This window comes from Perca fluviatilis, chromosome 17 (genome assembly GCF_010015445.1).
Source record: "Perca fluviatilis chromosome 17, GENO_Pfluv_1.0, whole genome shotgun sequence".
Taxonomy (NCBI): domain Eukaryota; kingdom Metazoa; phylum Chordata; class Actinopteri; order Perciformes; family Percidae; genus Perca; species Perca fluviatilis.
The window spans coordinates 35,860,466-35,873,952 of NC_053128.1; the positions used below are offsets into that span (position 1 = coordinate 35,860,466).

The 13,487-nt window shown below is 38.3% G+C and overlaps 2 protein-coding genes across 3 annotated transcripts in view; both read right to left on the reverse strand.

Moving 5' to 3' along the window:
- Positions 1–13,487, reverse strand: part of LOC120545322 (molybdopterin synthase catalytic subunit) — a 346,107-nt gene that overhangs the window by 170,649 nt on the left and 161,971 nt on the right. The gene's annotated exons all lie outside the window — the stretch shown is intronic.
- Positions 871–8,384, reverse strand: LOC120545279 (immune-associated nucleotide-binding protein 12-like). Its single transcript, XM_039779478.1, has 4 exons — positions 8,262–8,384; positions 6,611–6,705; positions 4,506–4,586; positions 871–2,698 (listed from the first exon to the last, which is right to left on the reverse strand). Exons 3-4 carry the CDS (start codon positions 4,529–4,531, stop codon positions 1,093–1,095), a joined length of 1,632 nt encoding a protein of 543 aa, XP_039635412.1. The 5' UTR covers positions 4,532–4,586; positions 6,611–6,705; positions 8,262–8,384; the 3' UTR covers positions 871–1,092.

The window sequence follows — 13,487 nt, forward strand, 5'->3', positions numbered from 1 at the left end:
AAATATGGCATAACAAAGAGAAATAGACTTTTCTTGAAGAAAGAAAAAAACTCAAAAAGCTGCTGATGATATCATTAACATAAAAAAGAGAAATACATGTTAACTGAAGAAGGTTTAGTAGAAAGTTCAACAGATTCATAAGGCTGCTGATGATCCAGTGAAGACACTCTGAACAAACTGGTTTCATCAAGCAGACATTTTATTTTATTTTATCATTTTATTAATGATTCACAGAAAACTACAAATCAATCATGATATTATTCCAGGAGCAACAACAGAATATAATAAAGAACTTATTAGCCTTCTTGAAAAGATATCTTAATTTTTTTGTTGTTGCTTCACACACACAGGAAGATGTAGATGTAGATGCATTAATATGGATTAAGATGCACAGCACAGCGATCAGTTAGGTAGTTTCCAGGAGGATGACTGGTACCTCTCCAGCTACCAGTCACCACTCACACTACCCTCTTCTTCAAATATATATTTACTAAGAATATATTTAATCACTCAAAATAAAAACAAAACAAAGTACAACATAAATGGATTAACATGTTTTTGTCTTCTGAAATATTATAACTAGTCATTAAGCATGAATACACATGAAGACACCAGTGTATATCATATATAATCACATATATTGATTATAATATACATCAAATGAAAGAAACATTAGATTTTATGACTGAAGTGTGAAACAGCAGAATTTTTTGTGTCTGAGTCAAGATTAGAAAACATCTTCTGCGTACAAACTGACTAACAGGGAAGGAAACATCATGTTTAATATTTTTTTCATGTTTAAATAAAAAAAATTAAAAAAATAAAAAAGGTTGGACTAATTGATATGAAAGAGGAGAAAAATGAACGCGATCTAAAGCCAGTGGCAGTCTGGGGCAACCATTAGTCCTGGGCAGTGGCTCAGGTTCAAATATCTCTCTCCCTCTCTCTCTCTTGCTCTCTCTCTCTCTCTCTCTCTCTCTCATCAAGCTGATTTTAAACATTTCAAAAAATCATCTTAAATTACTTCCTTAAATATTTAATGAAAGTAACCTTTAACACCAGATTTATACAAAACCATGTACTCATGGGAAACTACTTTACCCATTTTTTCCATCCTCTTTTGACCATTTGAGATATTGCATTATACATGTACTTTGCTCCTGCCTGTAATCCTTCATATTTTAGACTTTCTATTTGTCTTAGATGGTTGACCTTCTCTGTGTCATTTTTCTTCTCCATCTCCTCAATCAGGAAGTCCAGGTGGACATAAGTAGACAGTGAAACCACATTCAGGGCGATCTCCTCCAGTGTGACAACATGCTGGTACGCTTCATACAGCAAAGCTGTTTTATCTGCTTCAAGGGATTCCTTCTCTCTCTGAAGAGTTTCCAAAAGGTTCCCTTGCTTTTCATTCTCTTCTTTATTATTTTCATACTTCGCTTTAACATCTTTTAAAGTTAGTTTTACTGTTTTTGTCTTGTTCACATACTTCCACTTTTCTTTAACATGATCTGATGCAGGACACTTCCCGGTACATTCAGTGCAGTGGCCATTTTTCATGACATCACAGTGTTCTGGTTTACAGGCCGTTGTGCATGGATAGTGACAGGTCTCCTCACACTTTGTACAGCAGGTTGCTCCATTATAGAACACCAACAACCACATCCCACCATCAATACGTTCTTTATCTTTGTAGGGCACATCAACTTCTACAGTGAACTTCTCATTGTTCTTCATCTCTCGTTCATACATCTTCAGACCATCCTGAGTCTGTTGGATCTCTGTTTTCTTTAGATCAATCAACTCAATTCTGTCTTGCAGGTTGTTGATGCAGGCTGTCAGGCTGATTCGCTCGTTCAGGACATTCACGGTTGTCTCCAATCTCTGAGGTTCAGTTTTTACCAGAAAGTTTCTGAACTGATTCATTTCTTCTGTTGTTGTTTCATCTGCATATTTAAGAGCTCTCATGTTCTCTGTCCTGTCTTCATTCTGGCAGTTATTAAACAGGAAGTGAACAGGCTGATTCTTCTCATCTCTGGCACATTTAATCTTTGCATCCTCGAGAGCTTGCAGAGCATTTTTAGGTGTTCTTCCATCTGAGTGTGTGATGAGAGCGACAATGTTCTTCTCTATGTCTTTTCCAAACAGAGAAACCATTGAATCAAAGATGTACCTCTGACGGTCACTCAGTCGATTCACACTGCTTGTCAGCACCAGACCCACTGCATCAATCTCATGAACTCCATCCTTTGAACGGAACAAGTCTAATAATCTTTCCATGATGTTCATGTCATGTTCGATCCCTCTGGTGTCTCCGTATCCAGGAGTATCAATGATGGTCAGAGAGTAGGGCAGAGGTTTACCTTCAAAACCAAAGATCTGGTACACGATCACATCTGATGTCTGACTTTCTGATTGACTTTTCTTCTCCTCCTCTACGATCTTAAACCAGACATCATCCTCCCACTCCACTCCCATGGCGTAGTTGACCAGAGCGTTGATCAGAGTAGATTTTCCTGCTCCTGTTTCACCAACAAGTAAGATGGTTTTGTTTTCCTTGTTTTGAGTTTTTACACCAAGAGTCATTCTTGTCAGAGTTCCAATCTTCTCTTTCTTTGGTATCAGCTGGTAGACAGCAGGAGATCCTGAATGGATAAGATCTTTGTAGGGGATGTTGTCATATTTGGATGAGGTGTTCCTGTAGAAAAGTAAAGAGCAGAACTCAAAACATGAATTGGTACATTAGAGACTGGTTCAAAGCAGTAATAGTGGTAATGATGTAGACCAGTAATGTCATAATGTAATCTATTGAGGTTAGATGAAACCAAAACCCCTCAGGAAGGTATGAATGTGGGCGTCGGTTAGCTCAGTTGGTATAAAGAGGTTTATTCCTCAAAGGGAGAACTGCTGACACCTTCTTTTTGTTAGAAAACAGCATAACTTTGGTTTTTCAGCATTTATAACCAGTTTGAGATGAACAGCTGTGACTGTATAGCATCAGATTCAGTCTGCAGATGTTCAAAGACCAGGGCAACAGTGTTTGCACGACAATAAACAATGACGTCATCTTTGTCATGCTCTGTGTACGTTCCCATAAAACGGTGCGTTTGGTGTCATTTCACTCGTTGAGCACTACCATGTAATATAGAGTAATTTTTCTCAGAATTGTTGTGTCTCTCTGTTTACATAATTCTTTACACCTCTATAATCTTAGTTGTGTAAAAGAATAACACAAGAGAAATGTATCAGAAAGATATTAGACATGAAGAGCACCAGAAAGACAACCGAGCAGCACTCTATAAGACTGTGTTACACATTAGATTATGTATCAAACATATTTGCAGATTTTATAAATTATAGATTTGTTAAATTAGAAAGTGATTATGTTGTTGTGCAGAAAACAAGATGCAGTTCAATATAGTCTGTCCTTTGCTACAAAACTTGATTTTTGCTGGTGCCCCAACGACATTGGGTAAACGGTCTGAATGATTTTAACATTTAACTATTATATTCCAACATCTTTCTAAGCTGGCGATGAAGGGTTAGAGGCAGCGTTATTGCTCCCAGATGCTGTGCATCTTCTCTTAATAACTTATATGAGGAATTTATGAAATATTGGGTAATAAAATGCATGACATGCAAAGATATGAAAAAGAAATTCTCTCGGCTCCCTTTTGACTCCTGTTGTACATCAGAGGGTGTAAAACGAGGTAGCAGGTTGTTTATTGCTTTATACATTATTTATGCTGTTTGCAAATGAACTCGATCAGTGAATATCAATGTTTATGATTTGAAGAATAATTAATGTGTGTGATCTCTATAACCAGTATAGAGCTCAACAGTGACCGCCCATTTTCTGATCAGCCCTGCCTCTGGAAGTCTTTCCCTCTGTTCAATATCTCTGTTGATATTTAATTAAATGCTGATATAAAGAGTTTTAACCCGGGAACCATGACAACCAGCTACGAGAGGAATCAGGAACATAAAACATTTGATTTGGTGCAAAAAACATTTTGTAAACAGCAAAAAAGTCAAAGGACCAAGACTGTTTACAGTAACTATCAGAGACTTTGATGGTAGAAGCTCACTGTAGCCGTACGATAAACATTTCCATGGTAACCCCGAGTTGGACCAATCAGAGACATCAAAGTTAGGCTTAGGATTGTGGGTAATGTAGTATTTTTCCGGTTTGTTTTTTTAAAACCAGGTTGATTTCATACAGACTTTTGTCTATTACCGGAACAGAAAATGTCGTTTCACATCCTCAGAGCTCGGGGTCGGTCTACCTCAGATTGTCTTTAGATTCAAATCAATTAATCAATCAATCAATCAACCAATCAATCAATCCTTTCTTCCACAAACAAATTATTATTATCTATTATGAATTATTCTTATAGATAGTTAACATTTATAAGTAAACCTCTCTTGTGTGGTGAATTGTATCATCATGTAGTAAAATGTTATCCAGCAGTGTTTAACACTGTGTCTTAGCAAGTAATACTTACGTTGCCATGGTAACAGTTTTGTCCATTAATTCAAACCGATGACTTTACATCAAACTGGGATCTGATATGATCAGAAAGGCTCTGTGGAGACAGGAAGAGACACACACCATCAGAATAAACACACACACACAGAATCACACACACACACACACATGGTCTTAACTTTCTTAAAAAGTATCGGTTAAGGCACCGGGCCTTAAATCGTCTCCAGAGATTATTATTCACAGCTATGAAAATAGAAAGAGCCAGAGAGTTAATAAATATGTAACACGGTTCATATATAATCCTTCCGGTAACACTTTACAATAAGGTACACAAAAAAATAGGTAGTTAATGATTAGTTATTGTTTTTGAAAGAAGGGTAGTTACCCTTTTTCAGAAGGGTAACGAATGGTTAGTTAGCCTTTTTCAATTCGTTACCCTTGTAAAAAAGTGTAACTACCCTTCTGAAAAAGGGAAACTACCCTTTCAAAAACAGTAACCAATCATTAACTTCCTATTTTTTTGTGTACCTTATTGTAAAGTGTTACCCCTTCCATAACTAATCTAGTGTGTGTGATATGTGGAGAGTTAACAAATATGTAACATGGTTCATATATAATCCTTCCATAACTAATCTAGTGTGTGTGATATGTGGAGAGTTAATAAATATGTAACATGGTTCATATATAATCCTTCATAACTAATCTAGTGTGTGTGATATGTGGAGAGTTAATAAATATGTAACATGGTTCATATATAATCCTTCATAACTAATCTAGTGTGTGTGATATGTGGAGAGTTAATAAATATGTAACATGGTTCATATATAATCCTTCATAACTAATCTAGTGTGTGTGATATGTGGAGAGTTAATAAATATGTAACATGGTTCATATATAATCCTTCATAACTAACCTAGTGTGTGTGATATGTGGAGAGATAATAAATATGTAACATGGTTCATATATAATCCTTCCATAACTAATCTAGTGTGTGTGATATGTGGAGAGTTAATAAATATGTAACATGGTTCATATATAATCCTTCATAACTAATCTAGTGTGTGTGATATGTGGAGAGTTAATAAATATGTAACATGGTTCATATATAATCCTTCATAACTAATCTAGTGTGTGTGATATGTGGAGAGATAATAAATATGTAACATGGTTCATATATAATCCTTCATAACTAATCTAGTGTGTGTGATATGTGGAGAGATAATAAATATGTAACATGGTTCATATATAATCCTTCATAACTAATCTAGTGTGTGTGATATGTGGAGAGATAATAAATATGTAACATGGTTCATATATAATCCTTCATAACTAATCTAGTGTGTGTGATATGTGGAGAGTTAATAAATATGTAACATGGTTCATATATAATCCTTCCATAACTAATCTAGTGTGTGTGATATGTGGAGAGATAATAAATATGTAACATGGTTCATATATAACCCTTCCATAACTAATCTAGTGTGTGTGATATGTGGAGAGTTAATAAATATGTAACATTGTTCATATATAATCCTTCATAACTAATCTAGTGTGTGTGATATGTGGAGAGTTTCCAGCCTCTTCTTTAGAAACTGTGTTGGGTCAACGTGAACAAATCCTGAACATCTAAGATCAGCTACCATGGTTACATCATCACATCACTGAATATATATTTAGTCTTCTGATGACATCACTGAATATATATTTAGTCTTCTGATGACATCACTGAATATAGATTTAGTCTTCTGATGACATCACTGAATATATATTTAGTCTTCTGATGACATCACTGAATATATATTTAGTCTTCTGATGACAGTCAGATCTTCATCAGAAGGTTTACAGGTTGCTGTGTGCATGTGTGTGCATGTGTGTGTGTGTGTCAGTGTGTGTGTCTGTCTGTGTGTGTGTGTGTTTATATATGTGTGTGTGTGAGAGTGTGTATGTGTGTGTATGTATGTGTGTATGTGTGTGTATGTGTGTGTGCGTGTGTATGTGTGTGTATGTATGTGTGTATGTGTGTGTGTATGTGTGTGTATGTGTGTATGTGTGTGTGTGTGTGTGTGTGTGTGTGTGTGTGTGTGTGTATGTGTGTGTGTATGTGTGTGTGTGTGTTCTGACCTGTAAGTTGATGCAGGTCCAGCACCTCTGAGCTCTGAGTCCTCCTGTCCTCACGTCCTCTCTCTGTCCTTCTGATCAGCCTCTGAGTCGTTTCTCTGAAATCACATGACCAGATAAACTAATCAAACTGCATCCTGGCCTCCAGGGGCCTCCAGGGACCTCTATAGGGCCTCCGGGAACTCCAGGGACCTCTATAGGGCCTCCGGGAACTCCAGGGACCTCTATAGGGCCTCCAGGGACCTCCAAGGACCTCTATAGGGCCTCCAGGGAACTCCAGGGACCTCTATAGGGCCTCCAGGGAACTCCAGGGACCTCTATAGGGCCTCCGGGAACTCCAGGGACCTCTATAGGGCCTCCAGGGACCTCCAAGGACCTCTATAGGGCCTCCGGGAACTCCAGGGACCTCTATAGGGCCTCCCAGAACTCCAGGGACCTCTATAGGGCCTCCAGGGACCTCCAGGGGCCTCTAGGGGCCTCCAGGGACCTCTATAGGGCCTCCAGGGACCTGAGGGGCCTACGGGCCTCCAGGGACCTCTATAGGGCCTCCAGGGACCTCCAAGGGGCCTATAGGGGCCTCCAGGGACCTCTATAGGGCCTCCCGGGATCTCCAGGGACCTCCATGGGGTCTCTAGGGGCCCCTAGGCCTCCTGGACTCGGCTCCTCCAACACGCAATACAAGTCCCTCCCTCTTGGCTTATCTTATTGGCTGATAGCCGTTCAATCGTGGATTAATCTCTGGAATTACTCTTGGAAAGTTATATATATATATATATTTCACTATTTCATCTTTCTTCAGATATTCACTGACTCAACTAGCAACAAAAAAGATGTTATCATTACACACACACACACACACACACACACACACACACACACACACACACACACACACACACACAGACACACACACACACACACACACACACACACACACACATACACACAGACAAACACACAAACAAACAAACACACACACACACACACACACACACACACACACACACACACACACACACACACACACACACACACACACACACACACACACACACACAGACACACAGACACACACACAGATATCCATCATGAGGACATTCTCTAAATACAGCATCTCTAATTTAACGGGTAATTTCTGAAACTATCTTTTTACCCTAATCTTACTTTATACTTCACGTATTATTTATGTCTTATTGTAACTATGTTACTTTATACATGTATTATTTATGTCTTATTGTAACTATGTTACTTTATACATGTATTATTTATGTCTTATTGTAATTATGCTACTTTATACATGTAGAAACATGCAGGAAATCATCCCAGGTCGGAGTCTAACCCGGGACCTCTGCGTTGAGGCATAAACCTCTCAGTAGATGTGCGCCTGCTCTACCCCTGAACCAACCCGGCCACTAAGTTGCTCTTTTCTTCCTCTTATGGAGTCTGGCTGTGAGAAACTGTAACTAAATAACTTCTCTGAGGAGATAAGGAAAATAATCTCATTCAGATTAACATGATTTAAAAATATGAATAAAGAACTTTAAACCTCAACTACCTTAACTACCTTGCACTACTCTGTAAACTGCAGTATATCAGACAGTATTTAGCAGTATTACATGGTCTCCGTGTGATGAAGAGGTTTGGTGGTTCTTACCTGTTGGAGAAGAGATGAAGGTGAAGCAGATCTGAAAATGTCTTCTCTCTGTCTGTCTCTCTCGGTCCTCTCTCTGTCTGTCCTCTCTCTGTCTGTCCTCTCAGCTTTAAGTACCAACTCTGAGTCGTTTCTCTGAAATCACATGACCAGAGAAACCAATCACACATCAGGCAGCTTATGAACTAACTGCGACACAAGCTGGGTTCAAGTCAAAGTCAGTCAAAGGAACCTTTAAACTGGAAACGCCCTGAACACAAGACCCAACAATTTCAAAAAGTCCCCCAAAGAGCGTTTATCAGTGGTGAGGAAAACTTCCTGAGGAAAACACACACACACACACACACACACACACACACACACTCAGCCTCATTTATAAAACTGTGCGTAGATTCTATTCTGAAAGATTTTGTGCGCCAAAAAATCAGAATTTTCATACGCAAAAACAATATTCTGATTTATAACACCTTGCGGTGCACACTGGACCACACTCTAATTATAAATACGAGACGTTACGTTAGTTATGGTCGCACGAGCCTTCACGCCCTCCCCAAGGTCGTCCTAACAAGGTCCATGTTAATCAATCAGTGAATATTCCAGCCTTGAAAGGAGCCCTTGATCACCAAACGGAAAAATGGGGAAAACCCGATTCAGTGACTGTGAGATGGATGTGTGTTGGGAAGCCTTAACCCTTGTGTAGTGTTCATATTGTTGTTACACAAACTTAATAATGTAATGTAACTGATTTATCTCATTACCAATGATACATACATCATTTATGGTTCATATTTGCCATTTACCCCTTTCCGGAGATCACAATTTATGATCATATGATCATTTTCGTTTTTTGTGAGAAAATAAGGAAATTCAACGGAAATTCAATATCATTATTGGTGCTTATTTCTTAGAACTTAATCAGAACAGGTGAAAGTGCTAGAAATGTAACAATTTTATAACTTTGTGTGGGAATAACAGTTGCAGAAAGACAACATTACTGCACACACAGACACCTACAATCAGACAGCCCACATACAGCAGACACACACACACACACACACACACACACACACACACACAACAAACAAACACACACACACACAAACACACACACACACAGACCCAGTTAGGAGGAGAACGCACAGTTAAGTTTCATAGCACCTACAATTATTACCTCAGGTCCAGTAGATCCAAACACCTCATATGTAATAGTTGTGTGTGTGTGTGTGTGTAACCCCGTGGCAGTCATTGAAAATAAGTTATTTTTTATGTCCTTCACAGAAAATGAGCCAAGGCCAATGAGTTTGAGTTAGAATAAATAATAAATAGCATAATCTTTCTTTATTATTAAAAGTTAGAGTGTGCTCTCATCAACAGATTCCCATCTGGTAAAATATACGGTCGTCTGGTCAGGTGCCTTTGTCGTTCTTATTGACGCTAAACGTCTCCTTTAGCGTCAGCTGCGTGGTGGGGGGGATGCCCTAACCCCTCCCCACCACGCGACTGGCTCTGGGTCGGCTTGGAAAGAACGGGATTGGTGGGTTCAGGAAAACAGGGAGACCATCAGAGTTCACCAAAACACAGTCTACGAAACCTTGGGAGCATTACGCACGATCACACGCATGGTCAAACGGTTGCCGAAAACTGGGAACATCTTTACACGTGGAAATTCTTTATAAATCCCAACTTTTGTGAGGAATATTGCAACAACAAATTTCACCCTGCTTCACACAACTTTTTCTTGCGTAACAGATTTTATAAATGAGGCCCCAGAGTCTTGTTTTAGACTAGTTAGTGATAGTTAGATAGAAAGGGAAAGCTCATAAAGACTGAGCAGGAGTCTTGTTTTAGACTAGTTAGTGATAGTTAGATAGAAAGGGAAAGCTCATAAAGACTGAGCAGGAGTCTTGTTTTAGACTAGTTAGTGATAGTTAGATAGAAAGGGAAAGCTCATAAAGACTGAGCAGGAGTCTTGTTTTAGACTAGTTAGTGATAGTTAGATAGAAAGGGAAAGCTCTTAAAGACTGAGCAGGAGTCTTGTTTTAGACTAGTTAGTGATAGTTAGATAGAAAGGGAAAGCTCTTAAAGACTGAGCAGGAGTCTTGTTTTAACTTCGTTAGTGATAGTTAGATAGGAAAGGGAAAGCTCTCAAAGACTGAGCAGGAGTCTTGTTTTAGACTAGTTAGTGATAGTTAGATAGAAAGGGAAAGCTCTTAAAGACTGAGCAGGAGTCTTGTTTTAACTAGTTAGTGATAGTTAGATAGAAAGGGAAAGCTCATAAAGACTGAGCAGGAGTCTTGTTTTTTGACTAGTTAGTGATAGTTAGATAGAAAGGGAAAGCTCCTAAAGACTGAGCAGGAGTCTTGTTTTAGACTAGTTATATAGTTAGATAGAAAGGGAAAGCTCATAAAGACTGAGCAGGAGTCTTGTTTTAATTAGTTAGTGATAGTTAGATAGAAAGGGAAAGCTCATAAAGACTGAGCAGGAGTCTTGTTTTAGACTAGTTAGTGATAGTTAGATAGAAAGGGAAAGCTCATAAAGACTGAGGAGAAGTCTTGTTTTTGACTAGTTAGTGATAGTTAGATAGAAAGGGAAAGCTCTTAAAGACTGAGCAGGAGTCTGTTTTTAACTAGTTAGTGATAGTTAGATAGAAAGGGAAAGCTCATAAAGACTGAGCAGGAGTCTTGTTTTAACTAGTTAGTGATAGTTAGATAGAAAGGGAAAGCTCATAAAGACTGAGCAGGAGTCTTGTTTTTGACTAGTTAGTGATAGTTAGATAGAAAGGGAAAGCTCATAAAGACTGAGCAGGAGTCTTGTTTTTGACTAGTTAGTGATAGTTAGATAGAAAGGGAAAGCTCTTAAAGACTGAGCAGGAGTCTTGTTTTAATTAGTTAGTGATAGTTAGATAGAAAGGGAAAGCTCATAAAGACTGAGCAGGAGTCTTGTTTTGACTAGTTAGTGATAGTTAGATAGAAAATGGAAAGCTCATAAAGACTGAGCAGGAGTCTTGTTTTTGACTAGTTAGTGATAGTTAGATAAAAGGGAAAGCTCTTTAAAGACTGAGCTGGAGTCTTGTTTTAATTGGTTAGTGATAGTTAGATAGAAAGGGAAAGCTCATAAAGACTGAGCAGGAGTCTTGTTTTAGACTAGTTAGTGATAGTTAGATAGAAATGGAAAGCTCAGCAAAGACTGAGCAGGAGTCTTGTTTTAACTAGTTAGTGATAGTTAGATAGAAAGGGAAAAGCTCATAAAGACTGAGCAGGAGTCTTGTTTTAGACTAGTTAGTGATAGTTAGATAGAAAGGGAAAGCTCATAAAGACTGAGCAGGAGTCTTGTTTTGACTAGTTAGTGATAGTTAGATAGAAAGGGAAAGCTCATAAAGACTGAGCAGGAGTCTTGTTTTAGACTAGTTAGTGATAGTTAGATAGAAAGGGAAAGCTCTTAAAGACTGAGCAGGAGTCTTGTTTTAATTAGTTAGTGATAGTTAGATAGAAAGGGAAAGCTCATAAAGACTGAGCAGGAGTCTTGTTTTAACTAGTTAGTGATAGTTAGATAGAAAGGGAAAGCTCATAAAGACTGAGCAGGAGTCTTGTTTTTGACTAGTTAGTGATAGATAGAAAGGGAAAGCTCATAAAGACTGAGCAGGAGTCTTGTTTTAGACTAGTTAGTGATAGTTAGATAGAAAGGGAAAGCTCATAAAGACTGAGCAGGAGTCTTGTTTTAACTAGTTAGTGATGGTTAGATAGAAAGGGAAAGCTCATAAAGACTGAGCAGGAGTCTTGTTTTTAGACTGATTTAGTGATAGTTAGATAGAAAGGGAAAGCCTCAAAGACTGAGCAGGAGTCTTGTTTTAACTAGTTAGTGATAGTTAGATAGAAAGGGAAAGCTCAATAAAGACTGAGCAGGAGTCTTGTTTTTGACTAGTTAGTGATAGTTATTAGATAGAAAGGGGAAAGCTCATAAAGACTGAGCAGGAGTCTTGTTTTAGACTAGTTAGTGATAGTTAGATAGAAAGGGAAAGCTCATAAAGACTGAGCAGGAGTCTTGTTTTTGACTAGTTAGTGATAGTTAGATAGAAAGGGAAAGCTCTTAAAGACTGAGCAGGAGTCTTGTTTTAATTAGTAGTGTGATAGTTAGATAGAAAGGGAAAGCTCATAAAGACTGAGCAGGAGTCTTGTTTGTGTTGGGTTGTTTGGGGGGTGTTGTTTTGTGTGTTGGTGGGGGGGGGTGTGGTTTGGGTGTTTGTGGTGGGGGGGGGGGGGGGGTTTTTGTGGGGTGGGGTTGTGACTAGTTAGTGATAGTTAGATAGAAATGGAAAGCTCATAAAGACTGAGCAGGAGTCTTGTTTTAACTAGTTAGTGATAGTTAGATAGAAAGGGAAAGCTCATAAAGACTGAGCAGGAGTCTTGTTTTAACTCGTTAGTGATAGTTAGATAGAAAGGGAAAAGCTCATAAAGACTGAGCAGGAGTCTTGTTTTAACTAGTTAGTGATAGTTAGAAAAGGTAGAAAGGGAAAGCTCATAAAGACTGAGCAGGAGTCTTGTTTTAGACTAGTTAGTGATAGTTAGATAGAAAGGGAAAGCTCATAAAGACTGAGCAGGAGTCTTGTTTTGGACTAGTTAGTGATAGTTAGATAGAAAGGGAAAGCTCATAAAGACTGAGCAGGGAGTCTTGTTTTTTGACTAGTTAGTGATAGTTAGATAGAAAGGGAAAAGCTCATAAAGACTGAGCAGGGAGTCTTGTTTTTTGACTAGTTAGTGATAGTTAGATAGAAAGGGAAAGCTCCAAAGACTGAGCAGGAGTCTTGTTTTAATTAGTTAGTGATAGTTAGATAGAAAGGGAAAGCTCATAAAGACTGAGCAGGAGTCTTGTTTTTAGACTAGTTAGTGATAGTTAGATAGAAATGGAAAGCCCATAAAGACTGAGCAGGAGTCTTGTTTTAACTAGTTAGTGATAGTTAGATAGAAAGGGGAAAGCCCTATAAAGACTGAGCAGGAGTCTTGTTTTAACTAGTTAGTGATAGTTAGATAAAAGGGAAAGCTTATAAAGACTGAGCAGGAGTCTCTTGTTTTTAACTAGTTAGTGATAGTTATAGAAAGGGAAAGCTCTATAAAGACGAGCAGGAGTCTTGTTTTTGACTAGTTAGTGATAGTTAGATAGAAAGGGAAAGCTCATAAAGACTGAGCAGGAGTCTTCTTTTGACTAGTTAGTGATAGTTTGGATAGAAAGGGA

What these genes read in the sequence shown, in the direction of transcription:
- LOC120545279 (XM_039779478.1), bottom strand. Translation starts at nt 4,531, where the DNA reads ATGGACAAAACTGTTACCATGGCAAC. An exon ending in AAAACTGTTACCATGGCAAC is followed by an intron (nt 2,699 to 4,505) that starts GTAAGTATTACT and finishes ACTTTTCTACAG; the next exon opens with GAACACCTCATCCAAATATG.